Source organism: Psammomys obesus, unplaced genomic scaffold (assembly GCF_907164565.1).
Source record: "Psammomys obesus unplaced genomic scaffold, mPsaObe1.curated_primary_1811, whole genome shotgun sequence".
Taxonomy (NCBI): Eukaryota; Metazoa; Chordata; class Mammalia; order Rodentia; family Muridae; genus Psammomys; species Psammomys obesus.
This window is the reverse complement of record NW_026585609.1, coordinates 3,739,371-3,754,230: the sequence shown is the minus strand read 5'-3', so window position 1 is coordinate 3,754,230 and position 14,860 is coordinate 3,739,371. Positions and strand designations below refer to the sequence as shown.

Here is a 14,860-nt window from a genome sequence, read left to right as displayed (position 1 = left end):
TGGGGTTGGCTGTGGCTGGGTTCTGAGGTGGGGTTGGCTGTGGCTGGATCTACACATGTTCTGAAGAGAGGTGATAGTGCTCTGGGCTTTTGCTGATTCTGAAGGCAGCATGTATTTCTCTGAGGTAATTTTGTTTTAGCAAAGGGCAGGAGGAAGAGATATTAAAATGAGAAATGAAACAAAAGTGTGACTCCCTAGTCTCACTGGAGAGTCCAGTGGCAAAGCAGCGAGGTAATGCATTTTCTAAAATTCTCTGTGTAATCAGATCTTGATGTTTTTTTTGTTTTTTTTTTTTTTGAAATTTAATGGAAGCCAGTTCCTAAATGCCTGAACTATGTGCTATGTGATTCTTTGCTGTTCTTCTTCCTGATATCTGAAACTGACAGTAAAGGCCCCATCTGTAAACCTTAGAGTCATGTGATCAGACCTCATACCACCCCAAGGACAAAAGCCAGATGTTTGCAGGTTCAAAACGGTCTGTTTAGTGTGAGAAACGTTAATCATAGCTTTGATGGAACCCAAGGCTTCACATATGCTGACTCGTCCCCAGGCCAACAGTAGCACCCCTAAGACACATGTTTCTGTAATTGCCTCATGTCCCCCAGCAGCCTACATACGTGGAGGATATGGTTTGTCCTCTGGGTTTGCTGTTTGTGTCTGATGACAAGGCTCTCCCACATACCTCCACATCTTTCAGTTTTGTTTGTAACAAATTGCATGTATCTCACCTGTGTTAGTGTAGTTTAGCAGATCAGTTTGAACTTCGCAGTACTTTCTCACCATCATATTTATTTGGCATCTGTCTAGAAATATCTCTTACATGTACCATGTGTATTCTGATTTCTAGGATGGAAGGACTTGGCTTGAAACTTAATACTTCCAGATTCTGCTTTGCCATTTGACTGTGACAATAGGTGGATGGACACTTCGCAGGCCAGGAGTGGCTAGGAAAGACAGAACTTCCAAAAACTTGGGGAAATTTTCAGAAGTCATAACACTTGTGCAATTATAATACGAGAGGGACAGAGAGCGAGAGAGAGAGAGAGAAACTTTACAGAGGGAGAATAATGGCCACAAATGATCCAAAATTAAGGGCAGGCCATATATCACAGATCCAGGACAGAGAATGCCAAGGAAGACTGAAAAAGAAAATTGTTCCTAGGTGTGGCATATGCAAATAGGAGAAAGCCAAAGGCAAATGGGAAATCTTGGAAAAACTAAAGCCAGAGAAAGAAAACACATTACCTACCCAAGATGGAGGAAATGTTCCCAGCAGACTTGTCACCTGAAAGCAGGTCAGCAGCGAGTGGAGTGGTCCTAGCAGTGGAGCTCTGTAACATGCTCTTGTCCCTCTCCATGGCTCTCCAGTGAAAAGCTGAGGGAAGCAGTGCTGGAGGACAGCCCCCAGGAAGTGTTTAAAGAAGACCTTTGGGGGGAAAGGCCACAAACTCTGACCTTGACAGACAGAAGGAACAGTTAGGAACCCTTCATTAAAAGGCAAAGGAACTAGCAGTGCCCACTGTTATCTGAAGATGGACCGAGATGAATGTGGAAGAACTAAGTATTAAATATTCTGGGCCAGTCTCTAGTGTATGAGAAAAGGATAATTGCTATGATGAGAAGAGAAAATGGAATCATGTAGAATCATGTAGAATGCTCAGTAAGTCAGAGAAGACCCAAAGAGGGTGTGAAAATTAAACAAAAAATGTAACACATGGAAGAGGCTTAAATATGGTAGATATTAATCCGACAGAATCAATAATCACTTTAAATGTTAATGATTTAAATCTACCACTTAATGGTCTTAAAAAACAAAACAACAATAACAAAAATGTCCACCGAGCCACTACTGAATGTTTATAAGAAATCCACGATAAACACTCAAAAGTTAAAAAAGTTAAGGGTTGGAGAAAGACACACTTTGTTAGCCTGTAGGAGCAGCTGTATTAATTCCACACAACACAGACCATAGGAGCATCGTGAAGGCTTAGAGAAGAGGTTTTATATTTGGCAAATGAACTCTTTTTTTTTTCCAACAAGGCATAAGAGTCCTTGACAAGTCCGTACTTAGGGTGAGATGGCTCCGTGAGTAAGGGCACTTGCCTCAATGCTGACCACCCGAGTCCAGTCTTGGGAACCTTCGTGGTGGAAGGAGAGACTCGGTTCCCTCAGTTCTCAGACTTTCACATGTGATCCCTAGCATCACATGTGCACGCGAGCACACATATACATGCCCGCACATACGCATGTACACGCATCAATATAAAATGAATAAATGCATGCATTTTAAAAAGTCTGTACCTAGCAACTGAGCATCAAATTATGACAGTCAGACTTTGACACAACTCACGACAAGTTGCAGCAGGAGACTCAAAACCCTCTTTCTGTAAGTCATAACTTCAGCAGACAGAGGAGCAGCGTGTTGCTGCATGACAGACGTGTCCATGCTTTCATTTGGCTTGTAGAGTCAGGGGCCTCCCAAGTCCTCATGTTATTCCCTAGGGTCGCTGTGGTTTTGAAGGCAAGGTTGTGCATTTGCTTTCACGTTTTCCATGTGAGCCTTCATAGCATGTATAATGAAGGCAGGTCTAACTGAGGCTTCCGGTGCATAGGAGAGCTGTGGAAGAATCTTTTCAAACCAACACTTTATGGGAAGATTTAGGTTGTTTCTTCATGTTCTGTCCCACATTTCTTTGATAGACTCTGAGAGACTCAAATTAGTTTTAAGTATTGTTCCATGGATTCCCTGGACAGGAGCTGTGAACTTGCACCTAAGTGCAGCTGAGAGCCTTGTGTGTGTTTGTCAAAGTCTGGTTCAGTTTGGTGTGTGGTGGGGACAGAGAATATGGATTTCTCTCATTCAAAAATGCAATTCATTTAAACTGGGAAAAATTGAACATAAGTGACCACGTGATGTTTCAATATATTTATTCCTTGGGTAATATTCAAATCTGTATGAATATATGTATTCAGCCATTTGCCATTTCTCCGTGTTGAAAGCTTATACTCCAATTTTTACCACCATGCGTATGTGAAGCAAGCTCCAGAACGTTCTTCTCTAGCTGTATCTGGTGGTCCCTTGCTGTGCATAGATGGGTTGGGTTGTGAGCTCTGCTGGGTTAGGTACCACCTGAAGGAAGGCATCTCTGTTCTGGCTGCCTGTGTGGCCCCAGATAAGCGGGACACTTTTAACAGACAAGCTAAGGTAGACTGCTTTAGCTGAAATCACACACACACACACTCTCATGAGCACATATAATTTAAGAGAGAGACTCTATGTCATGTGACTTTAAAGAAGCTACCTAACTTTTTCGTGCCTCAGTGCCCTCTTTGAAGATAGTTCCTATCCATATTTGGTAACCATGGTAAGGCTGGACCACCCATGAGGCACCTAGGTGCCAGTCCCTGCCACTGTTAATATTTGTCTCATGCTGTTCTTACATGAACAGGTTAAAGACTCAGGAGAAGAAAGCTGTTGAAAACATTGCAAACTAGGAAAGGGCACGGTATCTGTCATCACATCCTCATCTGGCTTGGGAGGCCTACCGCTTCATCAATGCGACAGAAGTCAGCTCGCACCAGTTCTGGGGCTGCTACAAGTGTGCCGTGTGCTTTCCACAGAGAGTGAGAGAATGAGGGGAACGAGCAGGAACCCCACCACAGTTGTGTGGGAAAGTGTCAAGATACATGGTAGCGAGCACAGGCCATAAAACTGTTTTTATTCATCCCAGTTATGCATTAAGCAAACCAACTTGATTTTAATTGGCGTGAGACACGGAGGCAGGAGCACCAGAGTCTACGAGAATCCAGTGAGTGGCAAATTTAATTTATCTGGTGGTGAAGGAAGACAAAATTCTTAATTTTTTTCTTTTCATTTTGCTTTCATGTCCGTGTGTGGGAAAAGAGTAGTAAGAACACAGCACCTTTCTGTTAACTCCTTCCTACCCCCCAGTCCCCCCCCCCCGTCAACCATCCCTTCTTCCCTTTCCTACATTGGTGCCTTGTGTTCTGTTCTGTGAGCCATGGATTCTAACCAGGGCCACGCAGCTTTGGGTTTAGAACTGTCCTCAGAGCCTGGTGGGCTCAGCCTTGGGTAGTCAGCCAAAGACAATGACTGCCCCATTCCCCCGGAATCCGCTGGCAGCAAGAAGTTCAGCAGGGAGGGCTAGAACCCCATCGTGACAGGCTCAGTCTTAGTCCTGTTCAGGCCTGGTAGTGACAACTGCTGCTGCAGCTGGGCTGTGCCCACAAGACGGAAGCGGCAGCCCTTCTCCCTGTCTTCCAGCTCTTACATATAAACAGAGTTCTTTTAAAGGTAGCTTTTCTTTTTAGTTTTTTTTTCCACATAATTACAAAAAAAAAGTGTTTTGTGTGTGGGGGGGAGTGCGGGAGATCACACACAACCCATTTCTTTCACTGACTTAAGTGTAAGAAGTAAGTTTTTAATTAACCTGAGATTTCCTTGCTGTTGTTTTAGGATCAGACTTTATTAAGACCTCTACTGGAAAAGAGACAGTGAATGCCACCTTCCCGGTAGCCATCGTGATGCTGCGGGCCATTAGAGATTTCTTCTGGAAAACTGGAAACAAGGTACGTGTTTGCCAGCAAATCTTCCTTCAAAGTGAAGAGAGTGCTATTTATAATCCTCCCCACAGCTGGCATGATAACCGTCTCCCTCTGCAGAAGGTGTGAATGAGTCGCCTTTATTAAGATAAATGTTTAATTTACCTTTCATTACAAAAGAACACCTCAGCAGGGGAAAGTTTGCCATTAACGGAGTGTGAGTGTGGGAACATGCGCGTGTGATCGGGGTGTAAACCCACTCTCTGTCCTTTTATTAACTGAAGACAATTTTATCACAGACAAGAGATTCTTAAATGGGTTCTTTAAGGAACTAATTGTGCTGCGACACAGAGGTTTTTCTGGCAAGGCGTTGGCCAGCCAAAACAGGTTAATGTAGAAATTTAACTTCCTCACGGAATGGAAAGAATCGCGGAGTAACATTTATTGAATGATAAGCTGTGGTGGTGATATGAAAAGTAGGCAGTATAATGGGAAATAATCTTTTCCTGTCATTATTGAAGGACACACATAAATTGGTTTTTCTGTTGGGAAACCCCCGGTCCAGAAAAACTTATTACTTTTAATAATATGAGGTGAAGAGAAAATTCTCGAGGAGATGAACTTATTAAACAGAATAATGAAATGCCGTGCAACAGCAGGGAAAAGCTAGCTCTCTGTCCTTTAGCTCTTGAATTAAATATCCATTTTTTTCCGTTTTTGGAAGGTGGACGTGCTGTTTGGAAGAGTGTCGAGCTCAGGAGGGTATATGCTAGCTTTTGTCAGCTTTTCGAAGAATAACAGAATTTTTTTTGAAACATGAAAAGTTAAAAGGGAAATGCGCACGAGGTGTTTCTTAAAAACTGAATTTGGATTTTTTTTTTTACTTCAAGTTGCTTGTCTACTCACAAATTATCTTAGGACTTTTTTTGCACAGAGGGAAAAGTGTGTGTGTGTGTGTGTGTGTGTGTGTGTGTGTGTGTGTGTGTATGTATAATATAATGAGACTTCTCTTCATGAGGGGCAGCTTTTAAAAACCAGTAACTAGATTTCTGCCATCTCGAACCTCCCTCAAGAAGGCCTTTAATGCGTTGCCTGGTGGGTGGCATGTCTTTATGACTTTATAAATGACTGTAGTGGATTTATTTTGGAATTAGAGACTTATATGGAATGTGCTTCTTGCGAGAGGAAATAATCTCCCAGTATTTTCTCGGAACAAAGTCACACTGTTAAGTTCAGATAGGAAAATGACCTGCCATTGCCTTCAGATGACCCTGATTAATACTGCTTGATGGACTTTCTGCATTGATACAATTCTGCCAATTTAAAGAACGTTTTGTTGTGATTGTTTTGTTTTCAAAGTAAAGCTGTATAAGGAGAAGGTCGTCTTTTCCTGTTAGTTGTAACTGCCTCTACTAGTTAGGCTCATGGGACTCATTGCTAAGGTCGCTTAACAACCCCATTCTGCTGGGTCACAGAAGGTTTCTGATAAAGCATTGCCTGAGAACATCAAAATCAGGTACTCAACTTGCCATGCACGGGGGACTCCCAGCCTCCCAGCCTTGGTGGCCATGGGTCTGGGAGATTTCCTAGGCATCCATGTTGCATGACCTCCATTGTTAGGGATAAAAAAGCATGTCACTGGGGACTAAAGGAATAGTTCCTGAGTGGGCGATCACAGGCCATGCGTTAATTCTCAGGTGTAAACATGAACATGTATTTTCAGAACAGGCCTCAGAGAACACGGTGGGTGTCCAGTGGTCCAGGCTGGACCTTGGAGGGGCATTTTGCTCATTTTCCCATTCTTTCTTTCCCCACCCTAACAGCCAATGCCCCACTTAGTCTCAAAAAAAACCCAAGTGCAAGACACATCCTATTTACTTCATCACGTTGATTTCCAGCAAGGAGAACCTGTACGTGTCTTTGTATGCATCCGCAAAGCAGGCCTGGCTTCCAAGTTGCTGACATTAAGCACAGGAGGCCCTGGACTAGCTCCCCCTTCATTGATGTAAGCCGTGTCATACGGTGCAAAAGCCCGCCTTCCCGGACTGTGCTTGCTGCCACCCCTGAGAAGCTGCACTTTAATATTTCACAACCAGTTTCATTACAGATTTATGTTTTCTGTATCCTCCCCCTTAAACAGTATTAACTTATGCAAGAACTTCTTTTCTGGAAACATGACTGAATGAAGTCGCTGACGCTGAAATATTTTTATGAAGTCTTTATGAACGCCCCCCAACTTGCAGAAAGGCTTCTCTGATGAACGTACATGCCACCGCTGGTTCACTGACTTCGTTTTGTTTGCTTGCCATTCCTCAGCAATGGCTCTGCCATGTGTGTCTGAGGCAGGGGGAACACCTAGGAGATCATTCGTAACCCTGCTCATGGCGGTGGTCAGATTTACAGTGAGGTTTCCCTCTTGCTTGCAGGACCTTTCATTCATTGGCTTCTTTCTCTAGTCTGTGTGTACTGGTCCCTGCTAGTGTGATTTATTTGAAAAAGGCCACCATGTGGTTTGGTGGCTTGTGTATGTAGATTTGTCTTTTCTTTCAGATGGTTCCAAGGACAAGCAAACCAGGGGACCATGAAGTTGCTACACATGGAACCTGCTCTTCTCTTCCTGACAGATATCAGACATCACGTAGAAACAACAGATATTGGCTGATTTGGGCTGTGTCTTGAAGGATTTATCTGTGTGTGTGTGTGTGTGTGTGTGTGTGTACATGCATGCCTGTTTGTTTGTGTGCTCCATGTGTTTATGGGTGCCAGTAAAGGGCACCCAAACCCCTCAACGTGAGTGCTGAGAACTGAACTCCTCTAGAAAAGCATGGCTTTAAGATGGCTCTCAGCCTCTTGGCCATGAATTGCGCTGATTTATAGACTGAAAGGCAAGGCAACATTTTCTCCCCATGCATGCACTAATGGCTTACCTGCCTTATAGGACTCTGTGCCTACAGCCTCCTAAGAAATCTGCAGTTTAGTTGGGGAAAGCTTCTATCAGTTCTCCTTGCTGATGGCTGCCAGAGGGATAAGTTGACCTTGTGGCCACAGGGATCCTGTCTTGAGTCCACATGATCCTTGAAGCTCACTGGAAGCAGTGGAGACCGGATGGACATCTGGGGTGTATTTTCTTGTCTCCTGACGCTTTCCTTGGCTTCTCCAGCTGTGCAGCTTTACTCTAGAAGTGTGGAGGTTTAAAGGAGTGACATGCGCCCTCATTTTTGCCCCAGTGGCCCAGATCCCATTTATGCTGGAAAAACTATTGTGAAGTATAGTCAGGTGATGCTGCTGAGATAGGTCCCTTTGCCGAAGTGAAAGCCTAGGAAGAAGGTACTCGCACTGACCCTTTTGAAATCAGCCCGGTGACAATGGCTGCTCTTCTCTCCTCCCGCTTAGGTCGGCTTTAAGCCTGCAGGAGGCATCCGCACCGCAAAGGAGTCCCTTGCGTGGCTCTCTCTGGTGAAGGAGGAACTGGGGGACAAGTGGCTGACGCCTGAGCTCTTCCGCATTGGGGCCAGCTCTCTGCTTTCGGACATCGAGAGGCAGGTGAGTCTGACTGTCCCCGGAAGGAGAGGAGGTGAGCGGCTTCAGCGCCAAGTCTCCACCGCCTTCCGGCGAACCCGCACCTGCTGCAGATCAGGTGCCAGTTCTGCTTTGCACCAACTCAACGCCAAGTGAAATTATTATTGTGCAATGGTATAATTACGACTTAATGTGTGTGGCTGCTTACTTATTAATTAATGAAACTGGTTTTCCTCACAGATTTACCATCACGTGACCGGACGATACGCAGCTTATCATGATCTCCCGATGTCTTAGGTCAGCAGCCGGCCCAGAAAAGCAACTTGCAACAATTTTTTAAAAAATATTTTTGCATAATTGCTAAGGTTTAAGAATAGGTAACTGACTTTTTCCTCATTAAAAATCTCCACTGAAATTAACTCGAAAGAATAAAGGAAACAAACCAACTGAATCTGTAATGTGGAACTCAGATCAGGTGAGGCTGAACTGGTCTTAATTGCCAGGAGATGTACATTTATTAAGTGAAGATTTTCTCTGAAAAGCTTAGAATAAAGTGGTTCTAATGGCCTGTACTGCAGCAAATTCTGAGGGGGAAAATGAAATTTAACTGCCTGGGACGTGAGATTCTAGGGCAGGCAAGAGGGCTTGGCAGAGATGGGAGCTTGCTGCCAAACCTGACGCCCCCAGCTTAGTTCTCAGTACCTGCACAGCTGACGGGAGAGCCGACTCCGACGTCCATCCTCTGACATCCACACATGCGTGCCCCCACCTCTGATACACACAAACAAACAATTGAGTAATATATAGTAAAAATTAAAGCGTGTGCTACGGCAAAAGGACACTGAGCCTCCCTGTGCTGATCTTGAGTGCGGAACCTGCCGTGGCTGTTTACCTGACTTGCTGTGCGGAACAGACCACGTTCATGAATTGTTTTGCTACTAGATTTTGAGGTTTTTACGAGAAAATGTTAATATCACCGAGTCTTTAAATACAGAAGTCTCTGTGTTTATTTGTTTTGTTTACTTTTGATGGGTGGGGACCATTTCCGGGCTGGAGCTTAGAAATACTGGGAGCAGGCCAAGGTGGTGGTGCACACCTTTAATCCCAGCACTAGGGAGGCAGAGGCAAGTGAATCTCTGTGAGTTCAAGGCCAGCCTCGTCTACACCGAGAAAATCTGTCTCAAAACAAACAAACAGAAAACAAACCAGCAAACTTTTATCTAGGTATGGTGGCACATGCCTTTGATTCCTTGATTCCAGCACTGGGTAGACAGAGGCAGGCAGATCTTGTGAGTTTGAGGTCAGCCTGGACTACAGAGGGAGTTCCAGGGTAGACTGCTACAGAGAAGCCCCGTCTCAAAATAATAATAATAATATTAAGCCAGGAGCACCATCCTGCCTGGCAGGCTTGGTGGTCAGTGTTGTTTTTAATTTCTTTACATTATTTATAAAAGAAAACAAAGGAAGAGGAGGGGCAGGAGGAGGAGGGAATAAAGTTGGGCAGTGGTGGCACCTGCTTGTGACTCCAGCCCTGGCCAGGCCTCTTACTGTGCAGGCTCCTGTCTAAAAACCAGGCTGGCTGCATCCGAGGAATGACATTCTGCTGGCCTCTGCTTTCCACACACACTCATGCGTTTACCTGCATGCACATAGACAAATAAGCCCAAGCTTGGAGAAGTAGGCACAGGGTAGGGTTGGCATGCCCATGTGGCCTGTGAGAGAGGCCTTTGACTTGATGACCCGGGACGACAAAAAGAAATAGTGAGTGAGTAATCAGCAAGCCAGGTGGGAGGCGGGCTGCTGAGTCTGCAGTCGCTTCTGTGAGTCACCTTCATGCAGCCAGGGACCCATGAACTAAGCTGTGACATGTGACTGATGTCATGCTCTGTGTGCTCCTTTGCTGTGTGGCTCCAGCCTTCCTCCAAATTCTTTGCTTGTTGACCCTTCTACCATGTTTTGGAACCCGAGTCCTGTAAATGGTGCCTTTGCATCAAGAATCAATATTTCCTTCCCTCCCTCCCTCCCTCCCTCTCTGTTTCTTCTTCCACTTTTCTCTGATACCTCTCCTGTTAATTACAAGCAGAAGTGGCGGCCTGGGTCAGTCTTGTTCATCATTTTGTGCAGCAGTTCTAACCTCTATCTAACCTTGGGACGTTGGTCTGGTGTGTGTGCATCCTCCGACCTGTGTCTGCTTCTGTGAAGTGAAGGGGTGAGGGCAGGTGACATAATGGGGCGTTCAGACCCAAGATCACATCACCCCAAGGATAATTAGAACAAATCCAAGAAAATGTTTTATGGCTAGAAAGAGAAAACACTTTGTACCGATCTAAATTAGAATTTGCCTCTCGGGAGTCAATTAAGCAATTCCCTCAAAGCACCTCACTAACTGTAAAGGAAACAACTAAAACAAGAGCAGAAAAGGAACCCTGCTTTTCCCGGCGCTGTAGCAGAATACTGACTCCTGTCTGGTGCCTTAGCCAGAATGCCGTGTTCAGCTTCAAACTGCGTGCGGGGCTTACCAGCGCCGTGGCCAGCTTCCTTCAGAGAAGAAGCATTACGAAAAATAATTATACCTATCACCTTCGAAGCTTCATTTCAGTTTTCTGTTTTCCTCCCATTAAACCCAGCTGGTCATGTCAGTTGATCAGGTGAACAGGCATCATTATCTTCATTTTTAATTTATATGAGGCAGCCCCTGAAATTGACCTCTGTGGACAATCACAGATGCATGCAGGAAATTAAGACTGGTGAGTCTCTCAAACCTATTAGAAGCTGATGAGTGTGACCTGAGCCAAAGGTGAATAATGTTATATTTTGAGGGACAGTTTGTTCTAAGGACTTTGGGGTTCTTCATGAGGCATGCCTGGCTCATCTTACCTGACTCTTTATCTGCGTGTTACACAGGTGACTTTAATGGGGGACATCCCAGCTGATGGAGATTGCTATTAAGCACAAAGAAAAGGTCATCTCTAAGATGACCATGTTTTACTCTAAGGAAATCTGTGTACATCAGAGTACTGGGGACAGATGCTTCACACAATTAGGTTCTGTGTGAAAAGATGCAGTTAGTAGGAGCAACCTTCCTCTCCCTCCCAAAAATGGTTACAGTGTTGTGATTAAGCAGGATAGGCCTAAAGTTTACAATCATATGCAATGGGACTTGAAGAGACTTCAGAGAACAGTCTCATTGAAACCTGTCATTCTGTACATGGGGAAAGAGTAGAAAAATCACTTCCTCAAAGTTACATTCAAGCCAGAGCTGAAGCTGGGTGCATGGGTGCATGCCCTTAGTGTCTTTAAGGCAGGTCTCAGTGACTTGGGGACCATCCTTGATCCACACGGAGAGTTCCAGGCAACACAGGCCACAGAGTGAGATGCTGTCTCAAAAACAAGAGTTAGCCCAAAGCCAGAATCCACACTGCCTCATCTTGAAGTATTTGACAGGACATTGCAGGTTTTAAAACCTGAAATGCTCTTGCTTGTTGATTGACCCCATCATTCCAAATCTCAAAATTGTGGTTGGGTGGTGAGTTTGGTCAGACGTGGTGTTTTTTGAGGCTGCCTCTGCGTACCCATTCAGTTATGTGATAGTGTGGTGGAGTTTTCTGTTGGTTATAACGTCACAACATTGGATGACTATAGCTCTACATTTTTTAACAGACTGTCTTTGTTTCAGGAAAAAATATTTCCAATTTGTGTCTGCATGGGGAGAAAATGACATGTGTAATCACAGAGCAGTTCTATAATTATGAATTCTTTGCTTCATTCTGGATCATTTCAGCACTAATGAGAAATGCACATGAACTGGCTTAGGAAGAGCTGCACAGACACCATCAGTGACATCTGGAAGTGTGTCCATTGGTAAGGAGTTCCAGTCCTGAATGAGCCAGCACTTTCCTATGTCATGCATAGACAACTATGGAAGTCAAATCAGTTCTTTGGAAAAAAATCAAAGTACAGTGGGAAGCTGATATCCAGAGAGATGGGTTTTGTTTGTTTTCTGTTTCTGACTCAACACAAGTAGGTCCAGAATGCAAGGATACAAAGAAGGAAAATTCTGACTAGATCTTTGCCTTCAGAGACACTGAGCTATTAGGTCTAGTTTGTCAGTGGAACAAGCATACAAGAGTAAATCAATTTCATGTGCTTTCCTGATCGCACTCAGGAGTCCAGGTTCCCAAAGGAAAATATGTATTATAACCTCCACAGGGTGATCTTTTCCAGAAATGACCACAGATAACATCTGGCGGATACATAAAATAGGTAGTAAAAATAATCGTTTTTAATTGCTTAAAACCTGCTCAGGAGAGAGAGTAGAGAAATGCCCATCTGGTCAGTTCTTATTTAATAGGACAAAAGAGGATCAGATGTTTAATGCAATGAATGTGAAATATAGTGACCTTACAATGAACTGAAACTTTTTAAAACAAAAGCACTAAGAGAGCAAAGAGGAGTATATAGAAAAGATAGGCCCCCAAATCTGAATTTTTAAAAGATGAGTCTTGGGGCTGAAAAAAATGGTTTAACAGTGAAGAGCACTTGCTATTCTTGCAGAAGACCCAGACTTGATTTTCAGCACCCTTATGGTGGCTGATGACCACCTGTAACTCCAGTTTCAGGGTATCCCGTGTCCTCATCTGGCTTCCCTGGACATCAGCTGCACACGTGCACAGATAAACGTTAAGCAAAATACCCTTACACATTAAATTAAAACAACACAAGCCAAAAACATTAGTTATGTGGTGTTGATTTCCCTGGAGAGAATTTAGGAATGTTTTCAATTCATTGGAGCAATAACATGATGCTACAGTAGCATAACATTGTACTTTACCCATGACTGACAGGGATGAGGAAGGGCTTGGAAAACTGACAAAAGTAAGGGACCCAGGTATGCAGCCCTGTTGGTGGCATGCAGTACTGCATACCCCAGGAATGGTGGCACCCATCTGTAATCCTAGAACTTCCAGAAGAAGAGGCAAGAGGACCAGAAGTTGAAGATAATCCTTGGGTTTGATGCCAGTCTGGACTATATGAGACTGTCTCAGAGCAAAGAAAAACCTGGGAGATTTTTTTTTTAAACCTAAGAAGATCCAAGTTTTCTTCATACCTGATGATCCCAGGAAACTTATGTATTCCATCTGGGCCAGAGAAGTAAGGTTTAATGAGTTCCGAGCCAGAGCTCCTTCAGTTCTGGACCGTGCCATCAAGGTGTTCCTTGCTGTTCCTGTCACCTGAGATTGTCCTTTGATCGGGGTGTCTTATCCCTCAAAGAGAGTGGTTGTCAAATGCTAGCATCAGAAATACTGGCCTTTCACAAATAGGGTTGGGGGTTGCCCACCTAAGGAGGCTGCAGCTTAAGACTGGCAACTGAGAGCTTACCTCAGGGTGCGGACTGTGATCCTGGAACCACGCTTGAGAAGCACTGGCCTAGCAAAGTTTGTTCTCAACTCAGGGGTCCCAAAGTAGTGAACACATCCTTGAACCAGTCAGTCAGACCTACAGGCTGCAGGGCTCTACCATGAAACTCCAGGGGTAGCATGTGTTAGAGTTCTTCATAGCCAAGAGTAGGAGTGGGAACAATGGTAATGACACTATCCCTTAATCTCTTCACAGTGGGCAATGAACTTGATTCCACTTTGGGCTTTCAAAGCAAGCATTGGAGCCTAGAATAAACACTTTAGACATGTTTAGAATCATTACCCTTGAAATCTCCAAAGGATTCCAGCAAACCAGAGTGGTGAGATGCAGCTGCACTTCATTTTACTGATTTGAAACGCTTCAGCTTTTGATGATCCAAGTGTAGTCAGGTGCTTAACACTGAGCCTTATTTTTACAGACGCCATTCTTTGCCTTACATTTGGGATAGATAATGGCACACTTCACAGATAGTTGGCTCTTTGTTCAAAGGTTCTGTGTGAAGAACCCCTAGGACTTATGGAAATATTAGATGCTAAATGTGTTTGAGAGTTTAACATTTGTCTTTTGCTTTTTAAGTGTGTGCTCTATCCATACTGGAATAGCCATGCACAGGTCCCAGTTCTAAAGAACAGAATTCTACCCTAGCAGAAAGAGTGCTTAAAGTTTGCTGAGCATTGTACAGAATATTGGAAATATAGGCAGCCAGCTAAGTACAGTGTTCAAACCACTCCTTAAAACTGTAGAGTTGTGCTTGCTTCGGCAGCACATAAACTAAAATTGGAATGCTACAGAGAAGATTAACATGGCCCCTGAGAATGGATGACATGCAAATTCATGAAGCATTCCATATTTTTGGAAAAACAAAAAACCCAGAATAGCTAAAACAATCCTCTACAAAAAACTTCTGGAGATATCTCTATCCCTGATGTTAAGCTGTGCTACAGAGCAATAGTCATTAAAACTGCATGGTACTGGCATAGACACAGACTGGTGAATTAAGGGAATTGAATCTAAGACCTAGAAATTAACCCACACACCTACAGACACCTGATTTTGACAAAGAAGCCAAAACCATATAATGAAAAAAATATAGCATCTTCAACAAATGGTGCTGGTCTAACTGGATGTCCACATGTAGAAAATGCAAATAGATCTATATTTCTCACCTGGCACAAAACTCAAACCCAAGTGGATCAAAGACCTCAACATAAAACCAGAAACACTAAATCTACTACAAGAGAAAGTGTGAATCAGCCTTAAACTCATTGATACAGGAGACAAATTGCTGAACAGAACACCAACAGCTCAGGTTCTAAGATCAACAATAAATGGGACCCCTGAGTGGGGAGCAGCCTTGCCA

General features: G+C 43.9%; 1 protein-coding gene and 1 non-coding gene across 2 annotated transcripts in view; both read left to right on the top strand.

The window, feature by feature from the left end:
• Dera (deoxyribose-phosphate aldolase) overlaps nt 1-9,091 on the top strand; it is a 73,534-nt gene extending 64,443 nt beyond the window's left edge. The window contains exons 7-9 of the mRNA XM_055610439.1: nt 4,478-4,590; nt 7,957-8,106; nt 8,323-9,091. Of these exons, the coding sequence (XP_055466414.1) occupies nt 4,478-4,590; nt 7,957-8,106; nt 8,323-8,379 (320 nt within the window). The 3' untranslated portion in view covers nt 8,380-9,091. The remainder of the gene's footprint in view (nt 1-4,477; nt 4,591-7,956; nt 8,107-8,322) is intronic.
• Nucleotides 9,092-14,247: 5,156 nt separating this feature from the next.
• LOC129680450 (U6 spliceosomal RNA) lies at nt 14,248-14,354 on the top strand. The gene has a single exon (XR_008720694.1). It is a non-coding gene; the product is annotated as a U6 spliceosomal RNA (small nuclear RNA).
• The last annotated feature ends 506 nt before the right edge of the window (nt 14,355-14,860 follow it).